The following is a 27,454-nucleotide window of genomic DNA, read 5'->3' on the forward strand; positions in this document are numbered from 1 at the left end:
CCCCTGGCTCCTGGAAGACCTCTGGGTGCCCGCGGGCTCCTGACACTGAAGTGTTCCGGTGCCTGCTCCCGGAAGCCCTGAGCCGCTGGTACGGCTGTTCCCCCGGTGCGTGGGTCGGACCCGCCAGTGGGCACCGCAGGCTCACCGGCTCTCCGGAGCACCCCCGGGGCCCTGGTGCCTCCCTCTGCCAGCTGCCTCCCGGGGACTGTGCCCACGGACTCCGTGCCCCTCCGGTGGAAGAGAACCCAGGGTCCTGATGCTCAGCTCCTGCGCTAACCACTAGCCCCCGCTCTCCTGCCAGAGCTGGGAACAGAACTCAAACCCACCCTGCAACAGCGCTTTTAGGCAGCGGGGGCCTGGTCCGGGGGTGTGCGGCCGCGAGGGCCGTTCCCAGGCGCCGGCTCCCCGGGGTGCTCTCCGCGCTGGGGGTCTGAGCGCAGCTTCTCTGCCTAGGTCATCGCCCGCGATGCGGAATCCGGGGAGACCACGGACACCACGGTCGGCGTGGAGGTGCTGTGGCCAGGCCAGGCAGGTGCGGAGCCGGGGGGCGCTCTGGGGGCTGGGGCTGTCTCTGGGGGTGCCGACCGGTCCCAGGGGCTCAGCCCGACCCCTGTGCTCCTGGAGGCGATCCCGGAAGGGCGTCCTCCCTCGGCGGCCAGGGAACCGAGTGGGCCGGTCCCCGCGGGGGCTGGCACCCGACCGCCAGCCGGGCTGTGGCCGCGAGAGCCTGCCAGGGCTGGGCGCCCCCGTTTGCCGGGACGCCCCCTGACCGGGTCCCTGCCCTTCCCCCGCAGCCCCCGCGGACCCCGCCGAGGGCGGACAGGGCCAGGGCCCGCTGGACCCGGGGGTCCTCGCCGGCAGCCTGGGGGCCCTGCTGCTGCTCACCGCCGCCACCCTGGGCCTGGTCGTGCGCGCCATGAGGCGCCGGCAGCGCCACCAGCAGGCCGTGGAGAGGGCCGCCCTGGCCATCGAGAAGCACCCCAACGTGGTAAGGAGCCCCTCCCCCGCGGGCTCTGGGCTGGGGGGCCCTGGGCTTCCACTGGGGCAGGGGGTGCGTCGGGCTGGCCCAGCCCCCCCCCCCCACTCCGCTCCTGACTCCAGCGCACGCCTGGCGGACGGGCCGGGGGCAGCAGAGTCCTGGGGGGATCCCTGGGGCGGCCGAGGGAGGACCGTGGGAAGCCTGCCCTATGGAGGGTGTCCTGTGGGGCGGGGGGGATTCACCCCGGGCAGGGCACTGACTGATGTAGGGAGGGGCCCCCAGACACGTCGCACTGGGCAGCAGGCCTGGGGCCCCGTGGGCGTGTAGGGGGGACCTGACACACGCATGGGGGGGCCAGCGGGGTGGCCCCTGACGACTGGCCGGGGCAGCCCGCCCGGCCCATCCCGCACCTGGTTGCTTACATCGGTGGGTTTCAGCGTGGACCCCCGGCTCTGCCACTCCCGGGGGGGGGGTCCCGCGTGCATGGGGGGGCTCAGTCCCGGGGGGATGCGTAGAGGTTGGGAGGGGGCAGGCCGGGCAGCAGGAGACCCCAGGCCGGCAGGTGCTGCGGATGCGCCCCTCCCCGGCTGGATCATCGTCCCTACCCCCGGCTGCCGGGAGTCGGGCGGCTGGAGGAATGCCGAGGGGCAGGTCCCACGTCTCCGGGGTGTTGGGAGCGGGCCCAGGGCTGCTTCTGCCCCCTCACACCGGCCCCTGAACCCTCCAAGACTCCACTCAGTCTGTTCTCCGCATGCTTGCCCAGCCGAGACTGCCCCTCTCTCCGCCACCGGCCACCCCCCCGTCCTTTGTTCACACCCCTTCCCCTGGCCAGGTGAGACGTGTCTGGGCCGTGGCCTATGTGCCTGCCCCCAGGACCCCCCCGGCTGGGCAGTGCGCACAGACACGCACCGGGGTCACCGGGGTGGACCCAGGGTCCCAAGAGTGGACAGCTCCCCCCACTACGTCACCCCCCCAAACGGGCTGACCACGTGGTCCCCAAGCCCTTCGTAGGCCTGGAGCCACGGGGTCCCCAGCTGTGTCCTCTGCGGGCCGGGCCCGTTGTGTGGCCCTCAGCTGGCCTCCCCTCAGGGCCACTGTCCGTGCGGCGCTGGCTCCGGCCCTCTCCGTGGGCGGGTGACGCCTGCCGCTGGCTCCGGGGCAGAAGACGTGAAATACGAGCCCGGAGCCCGGAGCCCGGAGCCCTTCGCCGTGACTTCACGCAGGCGCCCGAGCAGCCCAGGCAGACGGAGCCCCGCACGCTAGACGCCCCGTGCGGCCCCTCGGCACCGAATCTGGGGCAAAGCCCCCCCGCTGGGCCGCATTTCCCCACCCAAATCCAGTCGCGTCACACCCTGCGCCGGCGGGTTGTAGCTCACAAGGGGAGCGACCCAGACTGGCCAGAGCTCCGGTCTCCGTAATGGGGCCGTGTTAACCCCCCGCTGGCAGGAAGGCTGGGCCCAGTGCCCAGGGCCAGGGGGGGCGGTGGCTGGGTTTCTGTCCCGCGTTCGGCCCCCCCGCTGGACGACGCCGTCAGCGCTGGCGCTGGGCACAGGGCAGCACGAGCCAGGGGCGGCCTTGTGGGCGCTCAGCTCCCCTATTTGAATGCTTGAGGGACGTCGCCACCACGCTGTAAACCCCCTTGTGAACTGGTGTGCAAGCACATGTGTGTGTGACCCTGCTGCAGTGTGAACTGGGCGCACAACGGCCACCCCGGGGCTCACACACGTGCGAACACGCTCCCCTCTTCCCCGCAGTGTGAACTGGGCGCACAACGGCCGCCCCCAGGGCTCCCAGCCGTACAAACACCCTCCCCCCCCCACAGTGTGAAGGGGGCGCACAACGGCCACCCCGGGGCTCACACACGTGCGAACACGCTCCCCTCTTCCCCGCAGTGTGAACTGGGCGCACAACGGCCGCCCCCGGGGCTCTCAGCCGTGCAAACACGCCCCCCCTCCTCCCTGCAGTGTGAACTGGGCGCACAACGGCCACTCCCAGGGCTCAAACCTGTCACGGCCCTGGCTGAGCGTGCAGTGTGGACACACCCATAGTGAGTTGCAAGCAGGGGTGTGAATCCACACACACATCCCGCCAGCCCTCGCCGTAGCTTTTCTCCATAGGCACCCCAGTTATTTCCCCACCCTTGCTCCGCCCCCACTCCATCCCTTCCCCCACGGCTCTGGCATTGCTCCGCCCCTTCCCACCTGCCCCGCCCCTTTCCTGAGGCCCCGCCCTCCTTCCAGCGCTTCCCACCCCCATTCCGCTCCCTCCCCGAAGCCCTCGCCCGCCTGCCGCTCACTGCCCTCCTCCCTCCCCGTGTGGCCAAACAGCTGTGACTGGCCACCCCTCTTCATTCCATGGGGGCGCCGGCGCCAGGGCGTGATCACTCTCCCTTCTCCTCCCCTGGGTTCTATCCCCACCTCCGGAAGGGGAGTGGGGTCTAGTGGTTAGATCCAAGGGGACTCTGGGAGCCAGGACAGCCGGCTTCTGGCCCCAGCCCCCAGCGTGGACCAGAATGAGCTCTGCTACGGACTTACTGTGTGATCCTGGGCCAAATCACAGCCTGGCCTTGTGCCTCAGTTTCTCCACCTATGACGTGGAGTTAATTTCCCCCCCCCCCCCCAGAGTGTGCTGACCAGCAAACGCATCAGCTCCCTCCCCTTGGCCCCCCACGCGGCCGCCCACGGCCCCGGCATTGCAGCCAGAGGCCCTGGCGTGGGACAGCCGGCCTGCGTCCGTCTCATGCCTTGTGCTTCTCTCTCTCTCTCGCCCTCCGCTCGCCCTGCCGCCCGACAGAGCCTAAAGTGGTTCCAGCCGGTGAGTGCGTCGCGGGGAGCAGGGGCAGCAAGGGGACCCCCCCTGCCGGGTACCTGCCCCAAACTCACACATTCCAGGGGCACCCACCATCCATCCGTCCCTTCCTCGGGCGTAGGCATCACCTGACACGGGGGCCCCCGCCCGCTCCCCTCGTGGGGGCCGCATTTGCGCCCGGCCCGGTGGCTGGGGTCAGCCAGCTCTGGACCTTCCGCCTCCGTGGATTGACAACCCACGAAACCCCAGGAGGGGGCTGAACAGCAGCCACAGGCGGGTTGCATAGCCCCCACGGTGGATGGGAGATTCCCTGCCCTCGCCCGACACTTTCTTTCCCCCTCTGGGGCTGGCGGGGGCCGGGGGCTTTGAACCGCCCCGTGGTACAGGGTGTGCGTGGCATGTGGGGCTGCGACCTTCTGCAGCACAGAGGCCTGCCCCCTTACAAGACGGCTGCAGGAAAAGGCCTTATGGGGGAGGCTAGCCCCCCCAGCCCCGCCCCTTCTGCTTGAGGCCCCGCCCCTTCTGCTTGAGGCCACGCCCCTTCTCTCCAAGGCCCCGCCCCCTTTGCCTCTGTCCCCACCTCTACCCTGCTCCTTACCTCATTTTGCCCCTCCCGAGCCCCGACCCCCCCCTGCCCTTCATGCCGGAGGAGCTCGGTCGTGCCGCCCCGGGCTGCCTGCTGGCCCAGGCCCCGAGCTCCAGGCTGCTGGTCTGAGCCGGGACCCTGCCGGCTTTGGGGGAGGGGCGGCGAGGGCAGGGTCCAGCCCCGGGCTGCAGGCACCGGGCAGTGTAGACGCGCCTCAGAGCAGCCGCCCGGGACCTCGGTGCCTCCGCCTGGCCACTGCCCACAAGGGCGGGGAGGCGAGGGGGGGGGGCAGGGCCTTGTGCCCGACTCCAAGAGCAGCCCATGGGATGGCCAGGGCCTCGGAGCCCCGCGAAGCCTGGGGTGGCCCTGGCTGCAGGGGGCTGCTGCCTCTCGGGGTGACTCCAGGGGGGCTCACCAGGCACCGGGCAGGAGATGCGGGGGGGTGGTCGCCCATATGCCGGTACCCCCCCAGCTGCTTCCTCTGGCTCCCTCACAGCCCTGAGGGGGGGCAGCCGCCTAGCACCCCCACCCCAACCTCTGCAGCCCCGCTCAGCCCCCCATCACAGCCCTGGGGGGCAGCCTCCTAGCACCCCCACCCCAACCTCTGCAGCCCTGCTCAGCCCCCCATCACAGCCCTGGAGGCAGCCTCCTAGCACCCCCACCCCAACCTCCGCAGCCCCGCTCAGCCCCCCATCACAGCCCTGGGGGCAGCCTCCTAGCACCCCCACCCCAACCTCTGCAGCCCCGCTCAGCCCCCCCATCACAGCCCTGGGGGCAGCCTCCTAGCACCCCCACCCCAACCTCCACAGCCCCGCTCAGCCCCCCATCACAGCCCTGGGGGCAGCCTCCTAGCACCCCCACCCCAACCTCCGCAGCCCCGCTCAGCCCCCCCATCACAGCCCTGGGGGGGGCAGCCTCCTAGCACCCCCACCCCAACCTCCGCAGCCCCACTCAGCCCCCCATCACAGCCCTGGGGGCAGCCTCCTAGCACCCCCACCCCAACCTCCACAGCCCCGCTCAGCCCCCCATCACAGCCCTGGGGGCAGCCTCCTAGCACCCCCACCCCAACCTCCACAGCCCCGCTCAGCCCCCCATCACAGCCAGGAGGGGCTGGGGGCAGGCTTTGAGGCAAGGCCTGCTCAGCCCCTTCTGCCCGGAGAGGGGGCGCAGCGGAGGTTGGAGGGCGCGGAACATGCCCTTGGAATAACGGGGGTGCCCCAGAGGGGCGTGTTGGTGGGCAGTGGGGGAAGGGAGGGTGTTGTGGAGTGGAGGGGGGCAGGGGATTTACAGGGAGGCAGAGCCAGGCTGATGGACGTGGGGGTAGATTGGGGGCTGTGGGGGGAGGGAGGCAGAGCCAGGCTGATGGACGGGGGGGTAGATTGGGGGCTGTGGGGGGAGGGAGGCAGAGCCAGGCCGATGGACGGGGGGGTAGATTGGGGGTCATGGGGGGAGGGAGGCAGAGCTGGGCCGATGGACGGGGGGGGTAGATTGGGGGCTGTGGGGGGAGGGAGGCAGAGCCGGGCCGATGGACGTGGGGATAGATTGGGGGCTGTGGGGGGAGGGAGGCAGAGCCGGGCCGATGGACGTGGGGGTAGATTGGGGGCTGTGGGGGGAGGGAGGCAGAGCCGGGCCGATGGACGTGGGGGTAGATTGGGGGCTGTGGGAGAGGGAGGCAGAGCCAGGCCGATGGACGGGGGGTAGATTGGGGGCTGTGGGGGGAGGGAGGCAGAGTCGGGCTGATGGACGGGGGGTAGATTGGGGGCTGTGGGGGGAGGGAGGCAGAGCCAGGCCGATGGACGGGGGGTAGATTGGGGGCTGTGGGGGGAGGGAGGCAGAGCCGGGCCGATGGACGGGGGGGTAGATTGGGGGCTGTGGGGAGAGGGAGGCAGAGCCGGGCCGATGGACGTGGGGGTAGATTGGGGGCTGTGGGGGGAGGGAGGCAGAGCCAGGCCAATGGACGTGGGGGTAGATTGGGGGCTGTGGGGAGAGGGAGGCAGAGCCAGGCCGATGGACGGGGGGTAGATTGGGGGCTGTGGGGGGAGGGAGGCAGAGCCGGGCCGATGGACGGGGGGGTAGATTGGGGGCTGTGGGGGGAGGGAGGCAGAGCCAGGCCGATGGACGTGGGGGTAGATTGGGGGCTGTGGGGGGAGGGAGGCAGAGCCAGGCCGATGGACGTGGGGGTAGATTGGGGGCTGTGGGGGGAGGGAGGCAGAGCCAGGCCGATGGACGTGGGGGTAGATTGGGGGGCTGTGGGGGAGGGAGGCAGAGCCAGGCTGATGGACGTGGGGGTAGATTGGGGGCTGTGGGAGAGGGAGGCAGAGCCAGGCTGATGGACGGGGGGGTAGATTGGGGGCTGTGGGGGGAGGGAGGCAGAGCCGGGCCGATGGACGGGGGGTAGATTGGGGGCTGTGGGGGGAGGGAGGCAGAGCCGGGCCGATGGACGTGGGGTAGATTGGGGGCTGTGGGGGGAGGGAGGCAGAGCCGGGCCGATGGACGGGGGGTAGATTGGGGGCTGTGGGGGGAGGGAGGCAGAGCCAGGCCGATGGACGGGGGGTAGATTGGGGGCTGTGGGGGGAGGGAGGCAGAGCCAGGCCGATGGACGGGGGGTAGATTGGGGGCTGTGGGGGGAGGGAGGCAGAGCCAGGCCGATGGACGGGGGGTAGATTGGGGGCTGTGGGGGGAGGGAGGCAGAGCCAGGCCGATGGATGGGGGGTAGATTGGGGGCTGTGGGGGGAGGGAGGCAGAGCCAGGCCGATGGACGGGGGGTAGATTGGGGGCTGTGGGGGGAGGGAGGCAGAGCCAGGCCGATGGACGGGGGGTAGATTGGGGGCTGTGGGGGGAGGGAGGCAGAGCCAGGCCGATGGACGGGGGGTAGATTGGGGGCTGTGGGGGGAGGGAGGCAGAGCCAGGCCGATGGACGGGGGGTAGATTGGGGGCTGTGGGGGGAGGGAGGCAGAGCCAGGCCGATGGATGGGGGGTAGATTGGGGGCTGTGGGGGAAGGGAGGCAGAGCCGGGCCGATGGACGTGGGGGTAGATTGGGGGCTGTGGGGGGAGGGAGGCAGAGCCGGGCCGATGGATGGGGGGTAGATTGGGGGCTGTGGGGGAAGGGAGGCAGAGCCGGGCCGATGGATGGGGGGTAGATTGGGGGCTGTGGGGGAGGGAGGCAGAGCCAGGCCGATGGACGGGGGGTAGATTGGGGGCTGTGGGGGGAGGGAGGCAGAGCCGGGCCGATGGACGGGGGGGTAGATTGGGGGCTGTGAGGGGAGGGAGGCAGAGCCGGGCCGATGGACGTGGGGGTAGATTGGGGGCTGTAGGGGGAAGGGAGGCAGAGCCAGGCCGATGGACGTGGGGGTAGATTGGGGGCTGTGAGGGGAGGGAGGCAGAGCCGGGCCGATGGACGTGGGGGTAGATTGGGGGCTGTAGGGGGAAGGGAGGCAGAGCCAGGCGGATGGACGGGGGGTAGATTGGGGGCTGTGGGGGGAGGGAGGCAGAGCCAGGCCGATGGACGGGGGGGTAGATTGGGGGCTGTGGGGGAAGGGAGGCAGAGCCAGGCGGATGGACGGGGGGTAGATTGGGGGCTGTGGGGGGAGGGAGGCAGAGCCAGGCCGATGGACGGGGGGGTAGATTGGGGGCTGTGGGGGAAGGGAGGCAGAGCCGGGCCGATGGACGGGGGGTAGATTGGGGGCTGTGGGGGGAGGGAGGCAGAGCCAGGCCGATGGACGGGGGGTAGATTGGGGGCTGTGGGGGGAGGGAGGCAGAGCCAGGCCGATGGACGGGGGGTAGATTGGGGGCTGTGGGGGGAGGGAGGCAGAGCCAGGCCGATGGATGGGGGGTAGATTGGGGGCTGTGGGGGAAGGGAGGCAGAGCCGGGCCGATGGACGTGGGGGTAGATTGGGGGCTGTGGGGGGAGGGAGGCAGAGCCGGGCCGATGGATGGGGGGTAGATTGGGGGCTGTGGGGGAAGGGAGGCAGAGCCGGGCCGATGGACGGGGGGGTAGATTGGGGGCTGTGGGGGAAGGGAGGCAGAGCCGGGCCGATGGACGGGGGTAGATTGGGGGCTGTGGGGGGAGGGAGGCAGAGCCAGGCCGATGGACGGGGGGTAGATTGGGGGCTGTGGGGGGAGGGAGGCAGAGCCAGGCTGATGGACGGGGGGGTAGATTGGGGACTGTGGGGGGAGGGAGGCAGAGCCAGGCCGATGGACGGGGGGTAGATTGGGGGCCGTGGGGCAAACACTGGGGAAGCCCCGGGGCTCCACGCTGCCCCCTGCTGTTGGCGGTGTGGCTCACACCCTACGTGGCTCCCGCCCGGGCAGACACAGTCATGGGGCGCATGGGGCTGGGAGCTGCCCTGGTAGCAGCTGAAGGGGGACCCGGCCCAAGCCCCTCTGTCTGGCCCGGGCTGCCGGAAGGAGCCACCCGCTTGCATGCCCCGGGCTGTGTCCAGCGCCCGGCGCTCGGTCGGTCGGGGAGGCTGACGTGTTTCCCGCCTGGTGGCTGGGCCCCAAGTCGGTCCAGCCCAGCCCGCTGGCTCCCGGGGCCCGGCTCTGCTCCCACCCTGGCCGCCGGGGGCTCTGCCGGCACCACCCTGGCAGCAGGGCAGGGAAGATCCGTCCCCCGGGGCTCCCTGTCGCCCTCCCCCTGGGCCTAGCGTGACCGGCAAAGCAGACGTGCCCGTCGGCCGGGCCTTGGCACCGTCTCCCCAGCCGCGACGGGACGGGGGCAGGCTGGTGAAGTCAGTCGTGTTGCACGGGGTCCCCGTGCCGGGGCCGAGAGGGAGCCGGCGTGAACGGCCTCTGCTCTGGCCGTGGGGTTAGTGCCCTGGCCCGGTGGGCTCCACTCCTGCCCCAGACTCACTTCCCCCTGGCTCCACCCCCCCCACCTCTTCCTGCCCCACTGCACCCCTCCCCCATCCCGGGTGAGCGGAGGGACCAGACCCTGCGCCAGGCCCCCCAGGAATCTGCCAGGCCGCCCGTCCCAGCGAGGGTCAGAGTGGGGGCGGGGGGGGTGGTCCTTGGGGTCCCCCGGCCAGTCAGGGGCTGATCCGTGCCCTCCCTCCCACAGGTCAACGCCGGGAAGTCGGCCCCCTGCCCCGGCCACGTTTACTTCCAGAACGAAGGCTACAGCGAGCTGGGGGACACACCGCCGGAGAGCGCGGGGGGCTGGGGGGCCCACGCCGCGCCGCCGGGGAAGACCGAGCCGGCGGAGGCCCACACGGCGCGCCCCCTGGCGAATTCCATGGGGAAGGTCCACAGCTCGCCGGCAGCGCCACGCGGGGCGGGGTCAGCGCCCCCGGAGAAGGGCGCCGGCGCCGCGACAACACTCCCCAACGGGCAGACGCTGGAGCAGCCGGGGCATACCGAGGCCTGCCAGGAAGACAAGGCGCCGGCTGAGAGGAGCAGCGCGGAGCCGGGCACCGCGGCGTCCCAGCCCGCAGGGGAGACGAAGGAAGAGTCCCCTCGGCCAGGCAGCCCGGAGAAGCAGGCAGAGGCCGGGGCAGGAAGCCGGGAGCCGGAGCCGGGACTGAGCCAACCTGGGCAAGACAAGCCGCAGGCAGCTGCAGGCCAGGGGGGCGCCGGCGTGAGGGCGCCGGAGCCACTTGCTGCCAGCCAGGCCCTGCCTAACTGCACGGCCGGCGAGGGGAGCTCCCCGGTGCGCAGCCAGAGCCCCGCTCCTCCCCGGGCCGGCCTCGAGGACAGCAGCACGCCCACCGGCCTCCCGCCTCCAGCGCAGAGCAGGCAGCCGGAGCCCCTGCCCACGCTGCCGGTGCTGGAGGAGGGGCGTGAGGAGACGCCGGAGGAGGATGCCCCCAAGCCCGGAGCACCCACGGCCCAAGACCCGCTGGCGCCCTTGCCGGTCAGCGACGTCCGGCTGCCGGCCACGTTGATTCAGCTGCTGGAGGATTCGATTGAGTGTTAACGCCCCCGGGAGGGGCAGGCGTGGAGCCAGACCTCCCGTAACGCCTGGGCCCGTTCCACAGGGCCCCACGTGGTACCTAGGCCTGGCGCCGAACCGGGCAGCGCTTCCTGGGGCTTGGCCCCAAGTCTGTGGCCACTGAGCCCCTGGCGTGGCTACACCGGAGCCTCGGGCCTCTCTGGTTTGGAAAGAGACGGTTTGTAACGCAGGGCCCCGGGGGTCGCTCGTGCGAGGCTCGCAGGCCACCGAGGGTTAACCAGCCCGCCGGGACGGGCCTGGAGTCTCCGGGAATTAAAGATTCACCTTTCATGAAAGAGAAACCTTCAAGCCTATGCCCCCCTCCCCAATTGGCCACCGTAGATTAATCCGAACCACCTGCTCTGCAAACAGAAAGCAGAGCAGCCACCCTGCCCGCCTGGGCTCTGCCAGCACCGAGCCGCTGCCCGGTCTGTGTGTACAGCACCTTGCGCCTGGCACCGCTCTCCTCTACCTAGAGCCCCCAAACCCATCCCACTGCTGCCACCAGCGTCAGCCCCATTCACAAGGTTCAGCTTGGGGGAAAATCCAGCCGCTCTCCCCCTTGGGGAAGCCCCCTTTGCTCCCGTAGGTGCAGAACCTCGATTCCTTTGGCAGCACAGCGTTGAAACCCAACGAGGCGCCGGCTGGGAGCTTGGCGCTCGCTAACGAGGGGCAGGCTGGCGAGATGCTGGAGGGCAGAACCGCTGTGAGCCCCTGCTGTTACCCCGGGTCGTTGTAAATACCCCCCGGCATTAGAAACACCCTCTCAGGGGCTGGTCAATGTCCCATCTTCCCTTGCGCTCCACGACAGCCCCATCCGCTCTCCAAGGCACCGCGCCGCACTGCGGGAGGGGGCAGAAAGCAGGGCCACAACCCCACCCCAGCTAAGCGGGGTGGCTCGGAGGCAGGCCAGCGGGCGGCGAGGGGGAGCCAGGCTGGGGGTTTTAAAGTCACAGGCCCCAGCCTTCATCAATTACGATCTAACCTACCCCAGCAACAGGCCACGAGGCCCCAGCCCTGCCCAGAGCCTCACTGGTGCACCGGCCGGCCCCCGGCTCCGGTGTGCGGCTCCGCGGGTCTGCCAGCGTTCTGCAATTAAAGCCCTTGTCAGAAACCACCCTGGCTTTGGATTTTCTCACATGCAGCTGCCCCAGCAGGAGCCCTGGGTTCGGCTTCTGCCAGGGACACAGGGTGGGATTGGGGGGGGCGCCCCCTTGCTCTGGCTGCCTGGGACCCAGCGGGCATGAAGCAGGCACAGAAAACTCTGAGGTGCTGCTGGGGGGGGGGGGGGCTGCCAGCCGCGGGAGATTTGTTACAACAGCAGCATTAGCCCAGCAAGCTAGTCCCTGCCCAGCTAGGCTCCCTTCTGCCTCAGCCAGCCAAAAACTAACTCACCCCCCAAGCCACACCGGGCTCAGCCCTCTAGGCAGCCCTGGCCTCTCCTCTGTCCTGCCCTCCCCCTCCAAAGTGTTATCTGCTGTCACCTGGTCCTCACAGGGTGAACTGACACCTCCCCCTCCTCATCCACATAGTGTTGCAGTCTTGAGGGAAACTGAGGCACACGCCCCCCACTTCAGAATAGCACAGGACAGTCGCGTCTCACACAACACAGCAAAGCAAAGAGAGTGAACCGAGGGACTACAGGAGTAAATAGAGTCCCACTATGTACCGGGGGGGGGGGGGGGGGGGGGTTATATGGCTGGTGCCCCCCCCCCCCCCACTCCCTGTGTTCCTCCTCACCCATCACCCCGCCAGGAAGCAATGAGCCAAGGTTACTGCCAGATGGATGCAGAGGGCAGGGTGGGAGAGCAGCACTGGGTCCCGGGATCCTGCCCCACTGCCAGGGAAACCAGCCAGCAGCATGGAGGGGTTAAGGAGCCTCTGGGCCCAGCTAGCCCTGCCCTGCTCTCCCAGGCCTGAGAAAAGGGGGGAGCTGGGCTCAGGCTGGGGCAGAGACAAGCCAGCTGCCCTCCCCGCCGAGGGAAGGGAGGGTCCCGCACTGACCCCCCAAGGCAGCCCCCATGAGCCCAGCCCTGGCTCTGGGTCCCCGCAGGGGGCAATAGGCCTAGGAGCCCCCTGCCGGAGTGGAACCCAGGTCAGAGGCCTTGTGGGGTTCTGACCCCCCCCCCCCCCCAAGGGACCGGGGCAGGATGTGCCAGCCAACGACCGCCCAGCAGCAAGAACGGCCCCCCGCCCCCCCCCCCGCCGCAGCGCCCGTGACCGGGGAGGGAGGACGCACATGGCCTGCTCCCGCTGCAGAAGCCAGGCCCAGGCAGACACCAGCCACCCGCGGGCACAGACAGGCAGAGAGGAAAACGCTTTGCTGGCCCTCGGCGAGTTGGCAAACAAGCGGAAAAGCTGAGAACCGGCTGTCCAGGGGGGTCCCTTTAAGCACCAGCCTCAGATAGCCTCAGACAGCAGCCGCACAAAGCAACTACTGACCTGATGCCCTGCCAGAACCGGTTTCAGCCGCCCTTAAGTGCGCCCCTGCGTCCAATCGGTGTGGGCGCGCTAGTTCGAATGAGCAAAACGCTAATTCAAATTAATTTTTGTGTCTAGATGCGCTAATTCAAATTAGCTTAGTTCAAATTAACTAATTCCAATTAAGTTAGTTCAAATTAGTGCTGTAGTGTAGACGTACCCAGCTAGAGCAGCACATAGCCTGGAGACCCCCCCAAATAAAGCTACAGGGACACATGCCAGCAGTTGCAGGGAACGAGCAGCCAGAAGCCACCTTAGCCCCACTGCACTGATGGGGAAGGGGTGGGGCCTTGGCAGAAGGGGCAGGGCCTTGGGGAAGAGGTGGGGAAGGGACGGGGCCTGGGGGAGGAGGTGGGGAAGGGGCGGAGCCTAGGGGTAGAGGTGGGGAAGGGGCGGGGCCTAGGGGTAGAGCTGGGGAAGGGGTGGGGCTTGGGGGAGGAGGTGGGGAAGGGGCGGGGCCTGGGGGTAGAGGTGGGGAAGGGGCGGGGCCTAGGGGAGGAGGTGGGGAAGGGGCGGGGCTTGGGGGAAGAGGTGGGGAAGGGGCAGGGCCTAGGGGTAGAGGTGGGGAAGGGGCGGGGCCTAGGGGGTAGAGGTGGGCAAGGGGCGGGGCCTAGCGGTAGAGGTGGGGAAGGGGCGGGGCCTAGGGGAGGTGGGGAAGGGGCGGGGCTTGGGGGAGGAGGTGGGGAAGGGGCAGGGCCTAGGGGAGGAGGCAGGCTGGGACACCGGGTCTGGGGTCTGGGTACCAGGCGTTAGAAGGGTTCAGGCCTGCGTGGAGGAGGGGAGAAGGCTCAGGCTCCTCCCTTATTGGCCCAGGGGGTTGGGTTTCCAGCTGCCAGGTGGGACTTGCCCCCCTCCTGGCATGGGCAGTGGGCGACCCCCGGCTGGGGAACCAACCCCCAGACCCGCCCCTTCTGGACAAGGCCCCCCCACTCCCAGCGGGGGGGCACAGCCCCGGCCTTCCCCGCCCTGGAGTTCTGGGGCCACGCTCTCCCCCATCGCCCCTTTCCCTTTCTCCTTCTCCCAACGGGGCCACTCGGCTCCCCCAGGGACGTGGCTCGCTGCCCCCTCCCCCGCGCGACTCGTCCATCCGATAGCCCTGAGGGGAGCCCTACGCCCCAGGGGCCCCTTGCCCAGTGGGGAGTGAATTGCCAAGCCCGGGGGCCCTAGTGCCAGCAGCCCCCCCCCCTTGTATCCCCAGGGGACTCGGGGGCCCTCTGTTGCAGGGGCACACAGGCCGGGGGGGGTCCTTCAGCCCCAATCCCGCAGGCGATTTCGAGGCGCTGCGGGGAGGCTCTGAGCTCGGCCTTGTCAGAGAGGAGGGGGCCCCGGGCACCTGTCCACAAGGAGTCGCTTATGAGACGTCCCGAGCCCCCGAAGACTGGCCCGTGGCCGTCCAGTGGGCGTGGACGCCGGAGGGATCCCGAGGGAATCCTGGGCCAGCCACGAAAGCGTCCGCGCCCCGTTTTGGCAATTCTCGCGCTTTGGCAAGAAATGAACGGGGCGGCTCCAGCCTGGCGGGGAGCCGGCGCAGGGGCAGGCCAGCGGCTGCAGGGAGGCGGGAGGTCACCCCACAGCCTCCCCCGTTCCCCCGGGGACAGAGACTCAGCGATGAGCCTGCACCCGACCCGGCTCACGGCTCACGGGACTTGGGCGATTGAAATGTCCGGGGCTGCCGCGGGGCTGAGCTTGGATGCCTGCTCTTTCTGGGAGGGCAGGAACTCGGAACCCGGCCCTTGGAGAAGTTTCGTGGAGGTGCCTGCGTGTCTCTGCCCCCTGCAGAGGGAGGGTCCAACTGGCCGGGCCTGATGGGCACGGCAGGCCAGGAGCCGCGCTGCCAGGACACGGGGCCCGTCGCCTGGGCCGAGAGATCCTCAGGGACGGTGGAGTCGCGCCGGGCGCGAGCCAGCGGGGCAGAGGGGAGGCCGTGACGCGGCCCTGTCGGTGCCGGTCCGGGAGGACAGCTGGAAACTCGGAGACCCAGCAGCTGGAGCTCAGGGCCGCCCATTGAAACCGGGCCTGGACCAGCCCTTCGGCAGACCTGCCCGGAGCACGCCATGGACGATTGTGCAGCGCACGGGGAGGCGCCAGCGCGTTGCCCCCCGCGGAGGAAACCCGGCCTGGCACCTGCCGCTCACTGATCCACCCGAGCAGGTCGGCCCTGGCAGGGGGGTGCCAATAACTGCGCCCAGGGCCACCCCAGCACGGGGAAGGGCATCGCCCGCTCGGGCCCTGATGGGACTGGGGGGCAGGGGCGGGACGCCCGGCTGGGAAAGTAGCAATAGGAAAGAGGAGCCCCAGCCGCATTAGGGCCCGGCCGACTTTGTTCCTGTTAAGACATTAACTAGAGTACGTGGGAGAGACGCCCCCTCCTGCTGCCCCCCACCGCCCCGGCCGGACACCCTGCCCCCAGCCTGCTCCCGCAATAGCCGTGTGGACGGAAATGAAGTTTGCAAAAATGGCTGGTTTTCCGAAAAACGTCTCCCCCCTTTCCTGCCCAGCACTCCAGGGTGTGGGAGGCCGGGGCCGACTGGTGTTGGGGCTGGCACGGGAGGCCGGGGCTGCGCCCCCCCGGGAGTGGGGAGTTTGGGGGCACTAGCCTGGGGTGGGGGCCAGCTGGTGCGGTGGGGGTGGGGTTGTGGAAGGGCGGGGCCTCAGGCAGAAGGGGCAGGTCTGGGGGTTGGCTTCCCCAGCTGGGGGTTCGCCCACTGCCCATGCCAGGAGGGGGGCATGTCCCACCTGGCAGCTGGAAACCCAACCTCCTGGGCTGATAAGGGAGGAGCCTTCTCCCCTCCTCCACCACAGGCCCGAACCCTTCTAACGCCTGGTACCCAGACCCCTAAGACCCAGTGTCCCAGCCTGCCTCCTCCCCAAGCCCCGCCCCTTCCCCACCTCCTCCCCCAGGCCCCGCTCCCTCCCCACCTTCTCCCCCAAGGCCCCGCCCCTTCCCCACCTCCTCCCCCAGGCCCCGCCCCCTCCCCACCTCCTCCCCCAGGCCCCGCCCCTTCCCCACCTCCTCCCCCAAGGCTCTGCCCCAGCTCAATTGCTTCTCCCAAGTCCCTGCTACCTGCACCGCCTTGTTCTTAGACCCCCCCCCTTTTCACCTCTTCTGCTGCAGCCGCCCCCCCCACCCCTCCCGCTCCTCCTCTTCCCCCAAACCGTCCCCTCCACGGTTCACTCCTCTGCCCCCCTCCTCCTGACACTCTGGGCCATCTCACGGAGCCCGCCTGTGGCACCGACGCGGCCCCGCCTGAATAAGGCCTGGTGCAGATTCGTGACCCAGCATCTCCCCAGGCCCTTGGCAACTCATGACCCCCCAGACATAGAAACCAAAAGCTGGGTACAACCCTAAGCCCTCACCGCCCTGTGCCTCAGTTTCCCCTCCCATAGCACTGCCAGGGGGGCGGAGAATAAACACGTGAACGGGCGTGGGATGCTCAGGTGCTGTGTTAATGGAGCCAACGCGGTACCTCAGGCAGACACACAGCTGGCCAGGTAACACCAGGGGCTACAGCCAGGCATGTAACAGGCAGACCTGTAGCAGCCTGGAGGCGCATTTTAGGCACAATCTCTCCTTGCGGTGCCGCTCGCAGCATGGACACGAAATCTCCCTTCCCCCGCAGCTGGGGACACGCCAGCAGCTGTGGGGCAGAGTTAGGGGTTTCTCTGTGGCACCCCTTTGGAACCACACACTGAGAGCCAAGGTCTGGCCAAGCCACGCTGTCCTTTTAAGACACGCCCCTCCCCTCTGCACAGCTGGGACTGTTTGCCCCGGGGCTATAAAGCAGCTGGGAGGGGGCCAGGGTAGGTTGCCTTCAAGCTTGTTTGGGTAGCAGAGATGGTGAGTGAGGGGGTGGTGATGCAGGCACATGGAGCTGCACCTTTGGAGGGGTTGGGTGGGGAGCCAGGGGGAGTTTTCTGGTCCCCAACAGCTGGTCTGGAGCCAGGCCTGTTTTGAAACCTGCTTCTTGTGCTGGGTTTGTCCTGCCCCAGTGCCAGGGGCTGTGGGCCTGTGAGCTCCTCTTGGTGCATCCCCTGGCTCTGCCTGCTGCCCCCCAGGTGACCTGGCATATGGGGAGAGACACCCCAGAGCAGTGGGGTGAAAGTGGCTTTTGGTTACTAGTTCCCTGCAACTGCTGGCATGTGTCCCTGTAGCTTTATTTTTTTTTTTTGGGGGGGGGGGAGGCTCCAGGCTATATGCTGCTTTAGCTGCTGGCAGATTCCTGCCCCCCCCTGCCAAGCACCATTGCCAGAGGTTGGTGCTTGAGGTGAATGTGGCCACCTCTCCCACCCTTGTGTACCCCACTCTCCCTAGAGCCTGCACCCCAATCCCCTGCCCCAGCCTGGAGCCTGCATCCTCATTGCCTTCCAGATCTCATCTCCTCTCCCCCCTGCCCCACACCCCTGCATCCAAACTCTCTCCCAGAGCCTTAGGCAGATGGGGGGGCAGTGGGGGCCCTGGGCCTCCCCCAAAAGTCTGCCAGCCTGCCCCTGGCAGTGGGGGAGGGGTGGTTTTTCCAGCAAGCTCTGTTCAAGCTCTTTTGAAAACCTGGCCACGTCCCCCAATGCCTGTGGGGGTCTGAGCTCCCTGGGGAGACTGGCCTGGGGGTGGGACCACTGCCAGGAAGGGGGATGGATTCCCCAAAGAGGGGAGTTGTTGCCTTACCCCCCCCCCCCCATGGTAGCTAGAGCCTGTGAACCAGCTGGGCTGTTAGCTGTGTGGGGGAGAGGGGGTTAGTCCTGTCCTGCCTTACTGCCTCTCTGTGGGGAGGGCCCTGGGGGTGCATATGGCCTGGGCTGGGGCTGTGAGTGAAAGCCGGGTGCAAATGCCCCCCCCAGCTCCAGTCTGCGGCAGGTGCATGTTTCCGGGGGGCAGGACGGTGACTCTGGAGTGAGCTGGGCTGGATTCCCAGCTGCAGAGCTAGCATTCAATGCTGATGTTGGTGGCTGTAAGGCCTAGTGGCTAGAGCACTGGCCTGGTGCTCAGGCTGTCAGGATTCTCACCCGGGCTCTGCTCCAGGCCTGCCAGGGAATGCTGAGCCAGTCCCCTCCCCCCTTACAATGGGGAGAGATGGCTTCTTGGACTGCCCTTGGGGGGGGGGGGGGAGGCTTGTGGCCTGTCGAGGGTCCGAGCAGGGGGTCCCGCTGGCCCCTTCTGCCCTTGGAATCCAGCTGGACTCGGCACCCCTGTTCAGTCTCTTTCCATAAAACGAAGCCGTTCGGGAGCACCAGGGAGCCTGGCGCGTACTAGCCCAGCCCCTGAGCTGATCCGCGCCCGTCCTGCGAGGTGCCTTCTGGCTGGGGGCCGTGGGGCTGCTTAAAACGGCTCCATGTGCTGGTCTATCCAGAGTGACGGCCCCGATTATCGGTGCTGCTTCTCCTGCCGGCCCAGTCCTAGCCCTGCCTCAGTTTCCCTAAACGGTGCCGGTGTCTGTGGTGTCAAGTGTCTCCTTCCCGCTGGTTCCTCCACTGGGAAAAGCCTAAATGCTGCTTTGATTAGAAGTCGGGCAGTAGCAAGGCCAGGAAGGGTTGGGCTAGGGATGGGCGGAGCTTGGCTCCAGGGGCGGGGCCTTTGGTGGAAGGGGCGTGGCCTTTCTCAGCTGGGCTTTCACCCAGGGCCCATGCTTAGTAGCTTGGCGGATCCCCTGGAGAGAAGCTGATGTAGCTTCTACTGATGAGGTGGTTCCCCCCCCCCCCACACAGGCCCTGCTCACTTCTCCCGCTCGGCATGGCTGAGCGGCATAGAGGCTACCACAGGGAGGGCGTTAGCAGAGCTGCCGGCAGGGGTAGGTGCCCTGGGTGGCTGGCGGAGCGGGCAGCTTGCATGGCCGGAGCTGTGACCCCTAGGGTCCCGCAGCCGGCCTGCGGATGAAGCAAGGAGAGCCCCGGCCGTGGTGCCAGGTGAGAGTTCACGTCTCTCCGGAGCTGCCGGCCCTGCAGGGCTCCGTGTCCCCAGCAGCCCGAGCGACCTGGGAGAGGCTCCGTAGCCCGGGGAGCAGGCTATGGCGCCGCTTCGGGGCTGGACCGGCGCAGGCCATCTCTGAGCCCTCAGCTCCGGCTGTGTGCAGTGTCCAGGGTTGTGCACTGCTGTCCTGGGGCGTGTATGGGGGGGGCATGCGGCCTGTGGGTCAGGTGCAGCCCACAGCTTGGCTTGATCCGGCTGGTGGTTTCTCCCCCCCTGCATGTACCCCCCCCCCCCCACTGCCACCTCTGCAGCGGGGGAGAGGGGCTGAGCCTTGTGGGCTGGATTGAGGCAAACCAGGATCAGCATCGGCCTGTGGGCTGTGCCTGGCAGGGGGAGGATGCGACGCTGCATGTTGCTGTTCTTCTCTCTCTCCTTCTCCCCTCCCCTTGCATCCCTCCGGGCTGGGGAACCTCAGCACAGGGAAGCTCCGCCCCTCAGCTGCATGCAGACTCCGCCCCATCATTCCCATTGGCCAGGATTCCAAGCTGCACCAGATACCTGCTCCCTCTGGCCCTGATACCCCACCCTCTGCCGGCCCTGGCACCCCACCTCTGCCCAGATGTTCCACCCTCTGCCAGCCCTGGCACCCCTCCTCTGCCCAGATGTTCCACCCTCAGCCAGCCCTGGCACCCCTCCTCTGCCCAGATGTTCCACCCTCAGCCAGCCCTGGCACCCCACCTCTGCCCAGATGTTCCACCCTCAGCCAGCCCTGGCACCCCACTTCCTGCCCAGACTCTGCCCCCCATCCTGCTCTTCAGCAGACCCCTAACATACACTGAACCCCTCGTGGCTGGCCCCACCCCAGAGCCTGAGGGGGCCCACAATCGACTAGCCCTGGGGTACTGTGTGAGGGGTGCCCTGGGTTGCATGACTGCAGTTAGGGTCTCTTTCTGCTTCTCAGCCGGGGGCCGTGTCTCCAAGGCTGGTGGTTTTGCATCTCACTGGCAGGTGCCCCCACCCTTGATTTAACACATTGGGCCAGGTCCCCAAGCTAAAGCTGACCCAGGCTCGGGATATGCCCCCGGCTCTTGCAGATCCCTCCTAAAAATCGCCGGGTCTTGGGCCGTGTCTACGCCAGCCGCCGCCCTCGTCCACATCGCATCGGCCATGCGAAGAGCGTTGCTGAAGTCGCCGTGCACAGACCGCGGCGGCTGGTGGGCGGTAAGGTTCCCCGGAGGAGGGCGGGGGGGGGCTGCTCTCGTGTCCACGCCGGCGCCTCGTTTCGACGTGACCGTGGGGGGAGCTGACTGTAACGCCCCCGTCTCGCTGTGCCCCTCCCCCGCAGCGGGAGTGCATTTCCGTCCACATCGGCCAGGCGGGCGTGCAGATGGGCAACGCCTGCTGGGAGCTCTACTGCCTGGAGCACGGCATCCAGCCCGACGGCATCGTCTGCGTGGAGCCCTCCTCCGGCCAGGCCGACTCCTCCTTCGAGACCTTCTTCCGCGAGACGGGGGCGGGGAAGCACGTGCCCAGAGCCCTGTTCGTGGACCTGGAGCCCACCGTCATCGGTAAGACGCTGTGACCCTGCTGCCGGGGAGCGCCAGCCACTGGGGCCGGGTTGGGTCACCGGGGGCTCCCCTCCTGCCCCCCGCCTGGCAACTTGGGACACTCACACCCCACCCAGGGCACCTCTGGGGGTCACACTCCCCCCTCGCATGCAGTCTGGGGGGGAAGGCACCTCTCCTAACAGGGGGATGGATGCTGCATGGCACTGATGTGGGAAACCCCCCAAAGCAGGGTTCATAACGAAACTGTCAGTCACACCCCACGGATGCCGGGCAGGGCCCTTCCCCTAAGTGCAGCCGTGTAATGTCCCAGTCACCTGCCCAGCCCTCCTCTGCCCCCCACTCAGTTGCTGGTCTCAGTCGGGGCAGGCCCAGAGTTCAGAGGTGCGGCCGCAGAGTTCACCTCCCCTCCTCGCTGTGGGGTCTCTCTCACTGCGCCTCTTTGCCACCTCCCGCCTGGCTGTCAGTCCCCGTCGGCTGCCACCCACCTCTTCCGTGACGTCTGCCCAGCGTCTCCAAGGCCCGTGGCTCCCAGCGGTTTTGTTCCTGGCAAGCAGGGGAGACGAAACCCCCAACTAACACGAAGGCTCTTAAGGATGAGTCTGGAGCTCGGCTCTTTGACCGGCCTGGGTGGGAGGGCCAGAGCAGTCGGGGCAAGAAGGGCCACCCAGCCTCCAGTCCCCCTAGGTCTCTAAGTTGAACCCCTACTTAGCCAAGTTCTTTCTGCTGACGGGGAGCCCCCTTTGGAGCCATGTAGCGCAGTCCTGCTCATCTGGATTCCCCCACCAGGGCAACCCTTGGTCGCCCTATTTGAGCCCTCCCTGAATTTAACCCACGGAGCTGGCGTTGGGTCTCACATTGAGTGAGCAAAATCCCTGGCCATCTGCTGAATAGCTAGCATGCTGGAGCAAAGCCTATTTGCATAGACACGCCCCCAGTCCCTCCTCCCCTTCCTGCCAGCTGTGAGGGAAGCACCCCTTCAGACCTGACATCTGCACAGGCCATGTTGATCTCGGTGTTGATCACTGGCCCGCTGGGACGAGAGAAGGCGCCTTCCCTCCCATTTCTCAATGGCCTCCGGTACGGTGCTCCTACCGCAGGTATCAGGTGCTGGCCAGCCTGTCCCAGCCCAGATCCACTGAGTTATCGGTGCTCCTAACGGCAGGCGACTTGCAGGGGAGTGAGGAGCCCGACAACCTGGCATCAGGGCCGTGGTGCCGGGCGGACGGTGGGTATCACGGACTCCTGGTGCAAGCTTGGACTTCATCCCGGCTCTGCTCCCTCACAGACGAGATCCGGACTGGGGCCTACCGCTCGCTCTTCCACCCGGAGCAGCTGATCAGCGGCAAGGAGGACGCGGCTAACAACTACGCCCGGGGCCACTACACCATCGGGAAGGAGATCATCGACGCCGTGGTGGACCGGACTCGCAAAATGGTGAGTGGGGGACCCGCCTCTTCCCCCTTCCCCGGAGCAGGAACCTCTTGGCCTGAGGCAGCGAAGCCTCGACTGGCTCTGCCCACAGCTGGGACACAAAGTGCCCTGGGTGAGCCTGGCATGGGTATGTTACGGACAGGAGCCCTGTAGCGCGCTCGGGCCCCGGTCTTGGCCGGCCTAGACAGCTGAGCTCCGAGTCAAGGAATCGGCTCCCAGTGTGTTGGGGTTTTGTAGCTGAGACTCGCTGAAAGAGCAACCCAAGAACAGACCCCGTGCTATCACCCGGGAACGGCGTTAGCCTGCCCAGCTGTTGTACGGGCATCTAGCCCCACGTCTGTACCTCCATGAAAGGTGACCCGCCCAGCCATCCGTCTTGGGATGGGACAAAATCCTCACACTGACTCATGAACCAGCATCTCGCTTGCTTGGTGCCGAGGTTGGGTTCTACACAGTGCACTACTTTTGTTGGTTTTTGTTTACCGGCACCATTTTTTTTTTTTTTTTTTACTCTGGGGAGAAAAATTGTTGAGGAGGTTTGGTGGGGAGGGGAGGGGGGAAGATGAGGTGGGGCTGACATCACCCTTTTAAGAGACATGCCAGTATAAGACGTGCGGCCCAGCAGACTCCTGGACACTTGCGTCGAGAGGTGCCGGTATGCTCAATTGTTTCCAGGGAAGCTCCGACTGGAGGTGCCAGTAGGGTGTACCGAGCAGTACCATCGCAAAAAAGCACCGGTTCTATATATACCGGTTGACTTAATTGGTCTTCCAAGGTGAACAGGTGGCTGCTACCTGTTTCGGGGGGTGGTCTATTGAGCTACATCAGTGGATCTTCAGGTCAGTACTGACTATGTCCACACAATTACAATGTGTCCCTACAACTCAACATCCCTTGGATCCCGTCATGGTCACACATGGAGCTGATGTCTGGAGGGTGATGGAAGAGAGGAGGGGGGGGCCTGTAGGCGCAGCATGACCAAGGCTAGTTCAGTGTCCTTCATTTGTGCAGGCTGACCAGTGCAGCGGCCTTCAGGGGTTCCTGGTCTTCCACAGCTTCGGTGGCGGCACGGGCTCGGGATTCACGTCGCTCTTGATGGAGCGTCTCTCGGTGGAGTTCGGGAAGAAATCCAAGCTGGAGTTCTCAGTGTACCCTGCCCCGCGGGTCTCCACGGCGGTGGTGGAGCCCTACAACTCCATCCTGACCACCCACACCACGCTGGAGCACTCGGACTGCTCCTTCATGGTGGACAACGAGGCCATTTATGACATCTGCAACCGGAACCTCAACGTCGAACGCCCCTCCTACCTCAACCTGAACCGGCTGATCGCCCAGATCGTCTCGTCCATCACGGCCTCCCTGAGGTTCGACGGCGCCTTGAACGTGGACCTCACGGAATTCCAGACCAACCTGGTGCCCTATCCCCGCATCCACTTCCCCCTCACCACCTACGCGCCCATCGTCTCGGCGGAGAGGGCCTACCACGAACAGCTCTCGGTGCCAGAGATCACCAACGCCTGCTTTGAGTTCTCCAACCAGATGGTGAAGTGCGACCCGCGCCGGGGCAAGTACATGGCCTGCTGCCTGCTCTACCGGGGGGATGTGGTGCCCAAGGACGTCAACGCTGCCATTGCCACCATCAAAACCCGGCGCTCCATCCAGTTCGTGGACTGGTGCCCCACCGGCTTCAAGGTGGGCATCAACTACCAGCCGCCCACGGTGGTGCCGGGCGGGGACCTGGCCAAGGTGCAGCGGGCTGTCTGCATGCTGAGCAACACCACGGCCATCGCGGAGGCCTGGGCCCGGCTGGACCACAAGTTCGACCTGATGTACGCCAAGCGGGCCTTCGTGCACTGGTACGTGGGGGAGGGCATGGAGGAGGGGGAGTTCTCCGAGGCCCGGGAGGACATGGCTGCGCTGGAGAAGGATTACGAGGAGGTGGGCAGGGACTCGGCCGACGGGGAGGAGGTGGAGGAGGACGAGTACTGAGTGATGCGTGTGGGGGCGGATGCGGCCGACTCTCCCTGCCCAGGAGGGCGGAGTTCCAGCAAGTAGGGATGTAAAATCCCGCTGCTTCAGGGAGCGGGTTACACGGTAGTTTTGACCTAACTTGTAACCGATTCGCAGCATAAGCAGCATCCGGGCTGGGGATCACTCCAACCCGGCTGGAGAATGCTGCATGGCTTCCCCCCCAACCCACCCACATGGGCCGAATTACGTGTGCTGGCCTTCACCTCTGTATGTCTCTTGTGTATCGCAATAAAAATAACACAGCTTTAACGTGTCCCCTGCAATTGGCGGCTGTATGGGTTTCCAGAGGTTGCCTTTAAACCGGATCCCGGTTTTAGGAGTAGCTTCATAACGGAGGCTACATGCCTAGACTTCCTGCTGGGCTCATGGGCTCTGGCTACAAAGCGCACTGCAGGCGGCAGAAATGATTCCCTCCGGGAATGCAATTTCCAGCCGGCGGTGACCCTCGCTGCAAACAGTTCTCTCTAGCGGATGCAAAAGTGAACGTCTTAACACAAGGCAAGGCCCTGCAGGAAACCGACTGTTAGGCTGTTGATCACAGACCGTTCTTTCCTGGGGTCTGGTGGGGGGATACAGGCCCATTTTGGGGAAGGAATTTGGCCCGGAGCTTGGTTTTTTCTCTTCCTCTGCAGTATGGGAGCACAAGTCCCTGGCCAGTCCGTAGTGGAGGAAATGGGAGCGTCAGTGCCACTTGGTGTGAAATCACAACTTGAGGATTTTAAGTCCCTGAGGGAGAACTCTTGAGGCTCCACTCGATACACCGGCCTTCAAAATGCTAGGCCTCAGAGCTGTCACCTTGCTCTGCATGAAGGCAGGCAAATGGGGTAGCTTCTGGAAAGGCTCCGGAAGAGCCTCCAGGCCAGGGGTCACCAACCAGTCGATCGGGATCTACCAGTCGATCTTGAAGCCTCTGACGGGGGATCCTGACTGGTTTGGCCAAGAGGTTACCAAGTGCCTATGCTTCAGCTGCCCCTTCCCCCACTGCTGCCCATCTCCTGCCCTTTACCTTGAAGCTGCCCCTCAGGAGCCTCCAGCTTGCTCTGCAGGGCAGAGGGGGCTGATGTCCGGGTGCCCCCTCCCCCACTCTCTATTGTTTCTCCACAGAGCAGGGTGGGAGCATGACAGGACTTGGGATGGAGTTTGCTGGCTGCTTTAGAGTGGGCCAGGGCAGGGGGATCCTGTCTGCTCCACCACCCAGGAGCCACCTGAGGTAAGCAGGCCTAGTTGGAGCCCACCTCCTGAAACCCTACCCCAGTCACGAACCCCCTCCTGCAGCCCAACCTCCTGCCCTAGCCCTGAGACTCTACATCCACACCCACCAAGAGCCTGCACCTACATGCGCCCCATGTCCCAAACGGCCTTCCGTCAGGCGCCTGAGCCGGTCCCCAAAAAAACCAATTACTAGACATTTTAGATGTCGGGTATTTTCTGAATTTTTCTTGCCAGATAGAAGGTGCAAATACCAGACTGTCTAGTTTAATACCAAACACCTGGCAACCCTATTGAGTTTGCCAACCAGGGGCTGGCCTTAGTGTTTGGAAGATCTCAGTTGGCTGGCGATTACAGAACAGACGCGGGACCAACTTTCCCAGCTGGGTGTGGAGGACCCTCCAGCTCCACCAAGCCCAGGTCTGGGGCCCTAGCTCCTCCTGGGTCTCTTGACTCTGCTCCCATTTTAGCCCCCAAATAAGTCCATTCTTTCAGAACCCAGCCCTATCCAACATGGGGCTGGGTGTGGGGTCAGCCTGAGCCCCTGTCAAAGTCCTTGTTGTAGCGGCAGGTTGCTAGTGAATTTCCAGACCTCTCGTTGGTGGGTTTGCCTTCTGGCACGCAGCCGTCAGGTTTTGGTGTGCTCTGCTGCCTTTGAATTGCTTCCCCTTGCATCCCTCCTCCGCCGGCCTCTTGGCCTACATCTGCACCGCACGCTCATTTCAGAATAAGCGATTCTGGAAGAAATCCTCCGAAATAGCTTATTTTGAAATAGCATTTCTGCAGTGCAGGGAAGCCTCGAAATGAGTCCGAGGCAGGCTTCCCTAATGTGGACCCGCTACTTTGTTTTAGAGACCAGAGAGGCACTGGGGAATCCTTACTCTGCATGGTCCTGGGGGAGGAACTATTTCCAAATAGCAGCAATGGAGCATCTGAAATAGCTATTTCGGAAGAGGCGTTATTCCTCGTGGAATGAGGCCTACAGAATCTGGAATAAGCCACCCGTTACTTCGATATTATTTCCAAATAACAGAATTGCTGCATAGACGCCCGCCTGGTTCTTTCAGAATAACGGCCTTTACTCTGAAATATCGTGGCTTTGTACACGCACCCGTGGAGATGTTATCGTACAGGTGAGGAGTCCAGAGGCGCTCCCCCGACAACACCCCTGTTCTAATACAGTGGATGGGCAGAAAAGAGCAGGCCCTGTCGGGTTCCCATGCAACTAGGTCTGTATAAAGCGGTGGTCAGAAAAGGGAAATACACTCCCGGGGAATTGTGGGAAGGCTTTGGAGGACTGGGAGAATCCAAGGTGTGTAACCTAAGTTTCAGGTTATGTTCATGCAACAAAGCAGGCCCCCTAGAACCCTCGTTAAGGTGACCACCTCGTTAAGGTCCTAGCCAAGCACTAGCCTATACCCTGTGAGTAAGTGTCTCGGTTGAAAGCGTGCACGCACACTGAGGGTATGCCTACGCTACAGAGTTTTGGGTTTTTTGGAAAAACGGCCATTTTTCCGAATAAACGTCACTTCCGTCCACACTGCTAGTGCATTCTTTCAACAGGAAGTCAAAAGAACGGAGGAGGTTTTCTGACATTAGTAAATCTCTTCCTACGAGGAAGAAGCCTGTTTTGGAAAAAGGCGTGGGTGGGTGGGGAAAAAAGGCTTTTTTTCCCCCTCAAAATAAGAGGCCTCTAGGAAAAAGCACAGGTGCCCAACTGCCATGCAAAATAGCATCCAATCAATATGGACTCTCTCTTGGAAAAGCAGATCACTTTTTCGATGTGCTTTAGCGGTGTGGATGCTCTTTCAGAAGTTTTTTTTCAGAAGATCTCTTCTGGAAAAGCTGCTTCTGAAAGAAGCCTGCAGTCCAGACATAGCCTCAGGCACAAGCTTCCGCGTGTGGGTGGCGGAGGTTTGGGTTAAAAGCCAGGCAAGCGCCTGAGCTAATGCTGTCGTGAAGACCCCTCTAGACCACCCAGGTGCTTGCTCACTTGGGGAACAGGGCAAAACTAGAGCCGGGCAGCAGCTGGTTTGGCTAGCCCATCAGTATTTTGAAGTTGATGTTTTGTTCCTGTCCCAAAGGCCAAAATCCCAACTTTTCACAAATGGAAGAAATAAGTTTGGAGCCCAACAGCTGGCTCTGCTCATGCTGATAGGTGCTTTTTTTTTTTTTTTCTTCCCTGAAAGGTTTGTATGGAGATTGATCTGCTAGAGGGGGTTTGGTCATGCTGGGAGGGCAGGGGACTGCAGTTGGTAACCGTGCCAGGTCCTGGCCAAGTCTACTGTGCTATGATTCTCCCTCTCTCCCATCTAACAAGCCGCCCTTCCCAAAGAGCAAGTGGCTGCCAACAGCAGGCAGTGGCTTTTTCCACTCCGAACGCGTGGACAGGACGTGTAGAGAATTTTAAAACTTCCTCCAACTTTTGTTTTGTTTTGGTCACTTCCGAACCGGTGTCAAAAGGAGACTGGCTTTCTGCGCAGGCTGCCGTAGGCTTACCAGGTGTCCAGTTTTTCACCTGGACAGTCT

General features: G+C 65.5%; 2 protein-coding genes across 4 annotated transcripts in view; both read left to right on the forward strand.

Moving 5' to 3' along the window:
* LOC142827995 (protocadherin-15-like) overlaps nucleotides 1-11,442 on the forward strand; it is a 50,642-nt gene extending 39,200 nt beyond the window's left edge. The window contains exons 13-16 of the mRNA XM_075924982.1: nucleotides 454-532; nucleotides 795-988; nucleotides 3,773-3,793; nucleotides 9,434-11,442. Of these exons, the coding sequence (XP_075781097.1) occupies nucleotides 454-532; nucleotides 795-988; nucleotides 3,773-3,793; nucleotides 9,434-10,288 (1,149 nt within the window). The 3' untranslated portion in view covers nucleotides 10,289-11,442. The remainder of the gene's footprint in view (nucleotides 1-453; nucleotides 533-794; nucleotides 989-3,772; nucleotides 3,794-9,433) is intronic.
* A 5,140-nt stretch (nucleotides 11,443-16,582) lies between these two features.
* Nucleotides 16,583-24,841, forward strand: LOC102445223 (tubulin alpha chain-like). 3 transcript variants are annotated; one of them, XM_075925010.1, is made up of 4 exons: nucleotides 16,583-16,622; nucleotides 20,032-20,254; nucleotides 21,540-21,688; nucleotides 22,697-24,841. In XM_075925010.1, the coding sequence occupies exons 1-4, from the start codon at nucleotides 16,620-16,622 to the stop codon at nucleotides 23,672-23,674; spliced, it is 1,353 nt and encodes a 450-aa protein (XP_075781125.1). In that variant the 5' UTR covers nucleotides 16,583-16,619; the 3' UTR covers nucleotides 23,675-24,841. The 3 variants fall into 3 exon arrangements, with proteins under 3 accessions (XP_075781125.1, XP_075781115.1, XP_075781105.1); XM_075925000.1 differs by lacking the exon at nucleotides 16,583-16,622 and adding an exon at nucleotides 18,635-18,682; XM_075924990.1 differs by lacking the exon at nucleotides 16,583-16,622 and adding an exon at nucleotides 19,839-19,907.
* Nucleotides 24,842-27,454: the final 2,613 nt, after the last annotated feature.

This window comes from Pelodiscus sinensis, chromosome 1 (genome assembly GCF_049634645.1).
Source record: "Pelodiscus sinensis isolate JC-2024 chromosome 1, ASM4963464v1, whole genome shotgun sequence".
Classification (NCBI taxonomy): domain Eukaryota; kingdom Metazoa; phylum Chordata; order Testudines; family Trionychidae; genus Pelodiscus; species Pelodiscus sinensis.

Coding starts and splice junctions, on each gene's coding strand:
- LOC102445223 (XM_075924990.1), top strand. CDS start 19,854: ATGCGAAGAGCGTTGCTGAAGTCGCCGTGCACAGACCGCGGCGGCTGG. Junction 20,255..21,539: donor CCTGGAGCCCACCGTCATCG/GTAAGACGCTGT, acceptor GCTCCCTCACAG/ACGAGATCCGGACTGGGGCC. Junction 21,689..22,696: donor TGGACCGGACTCGCAAAATG/GTGAGTGGGGGA, acceptor TCATTTGTGCAG/GCTGACCAGTGCAGCGGCCT.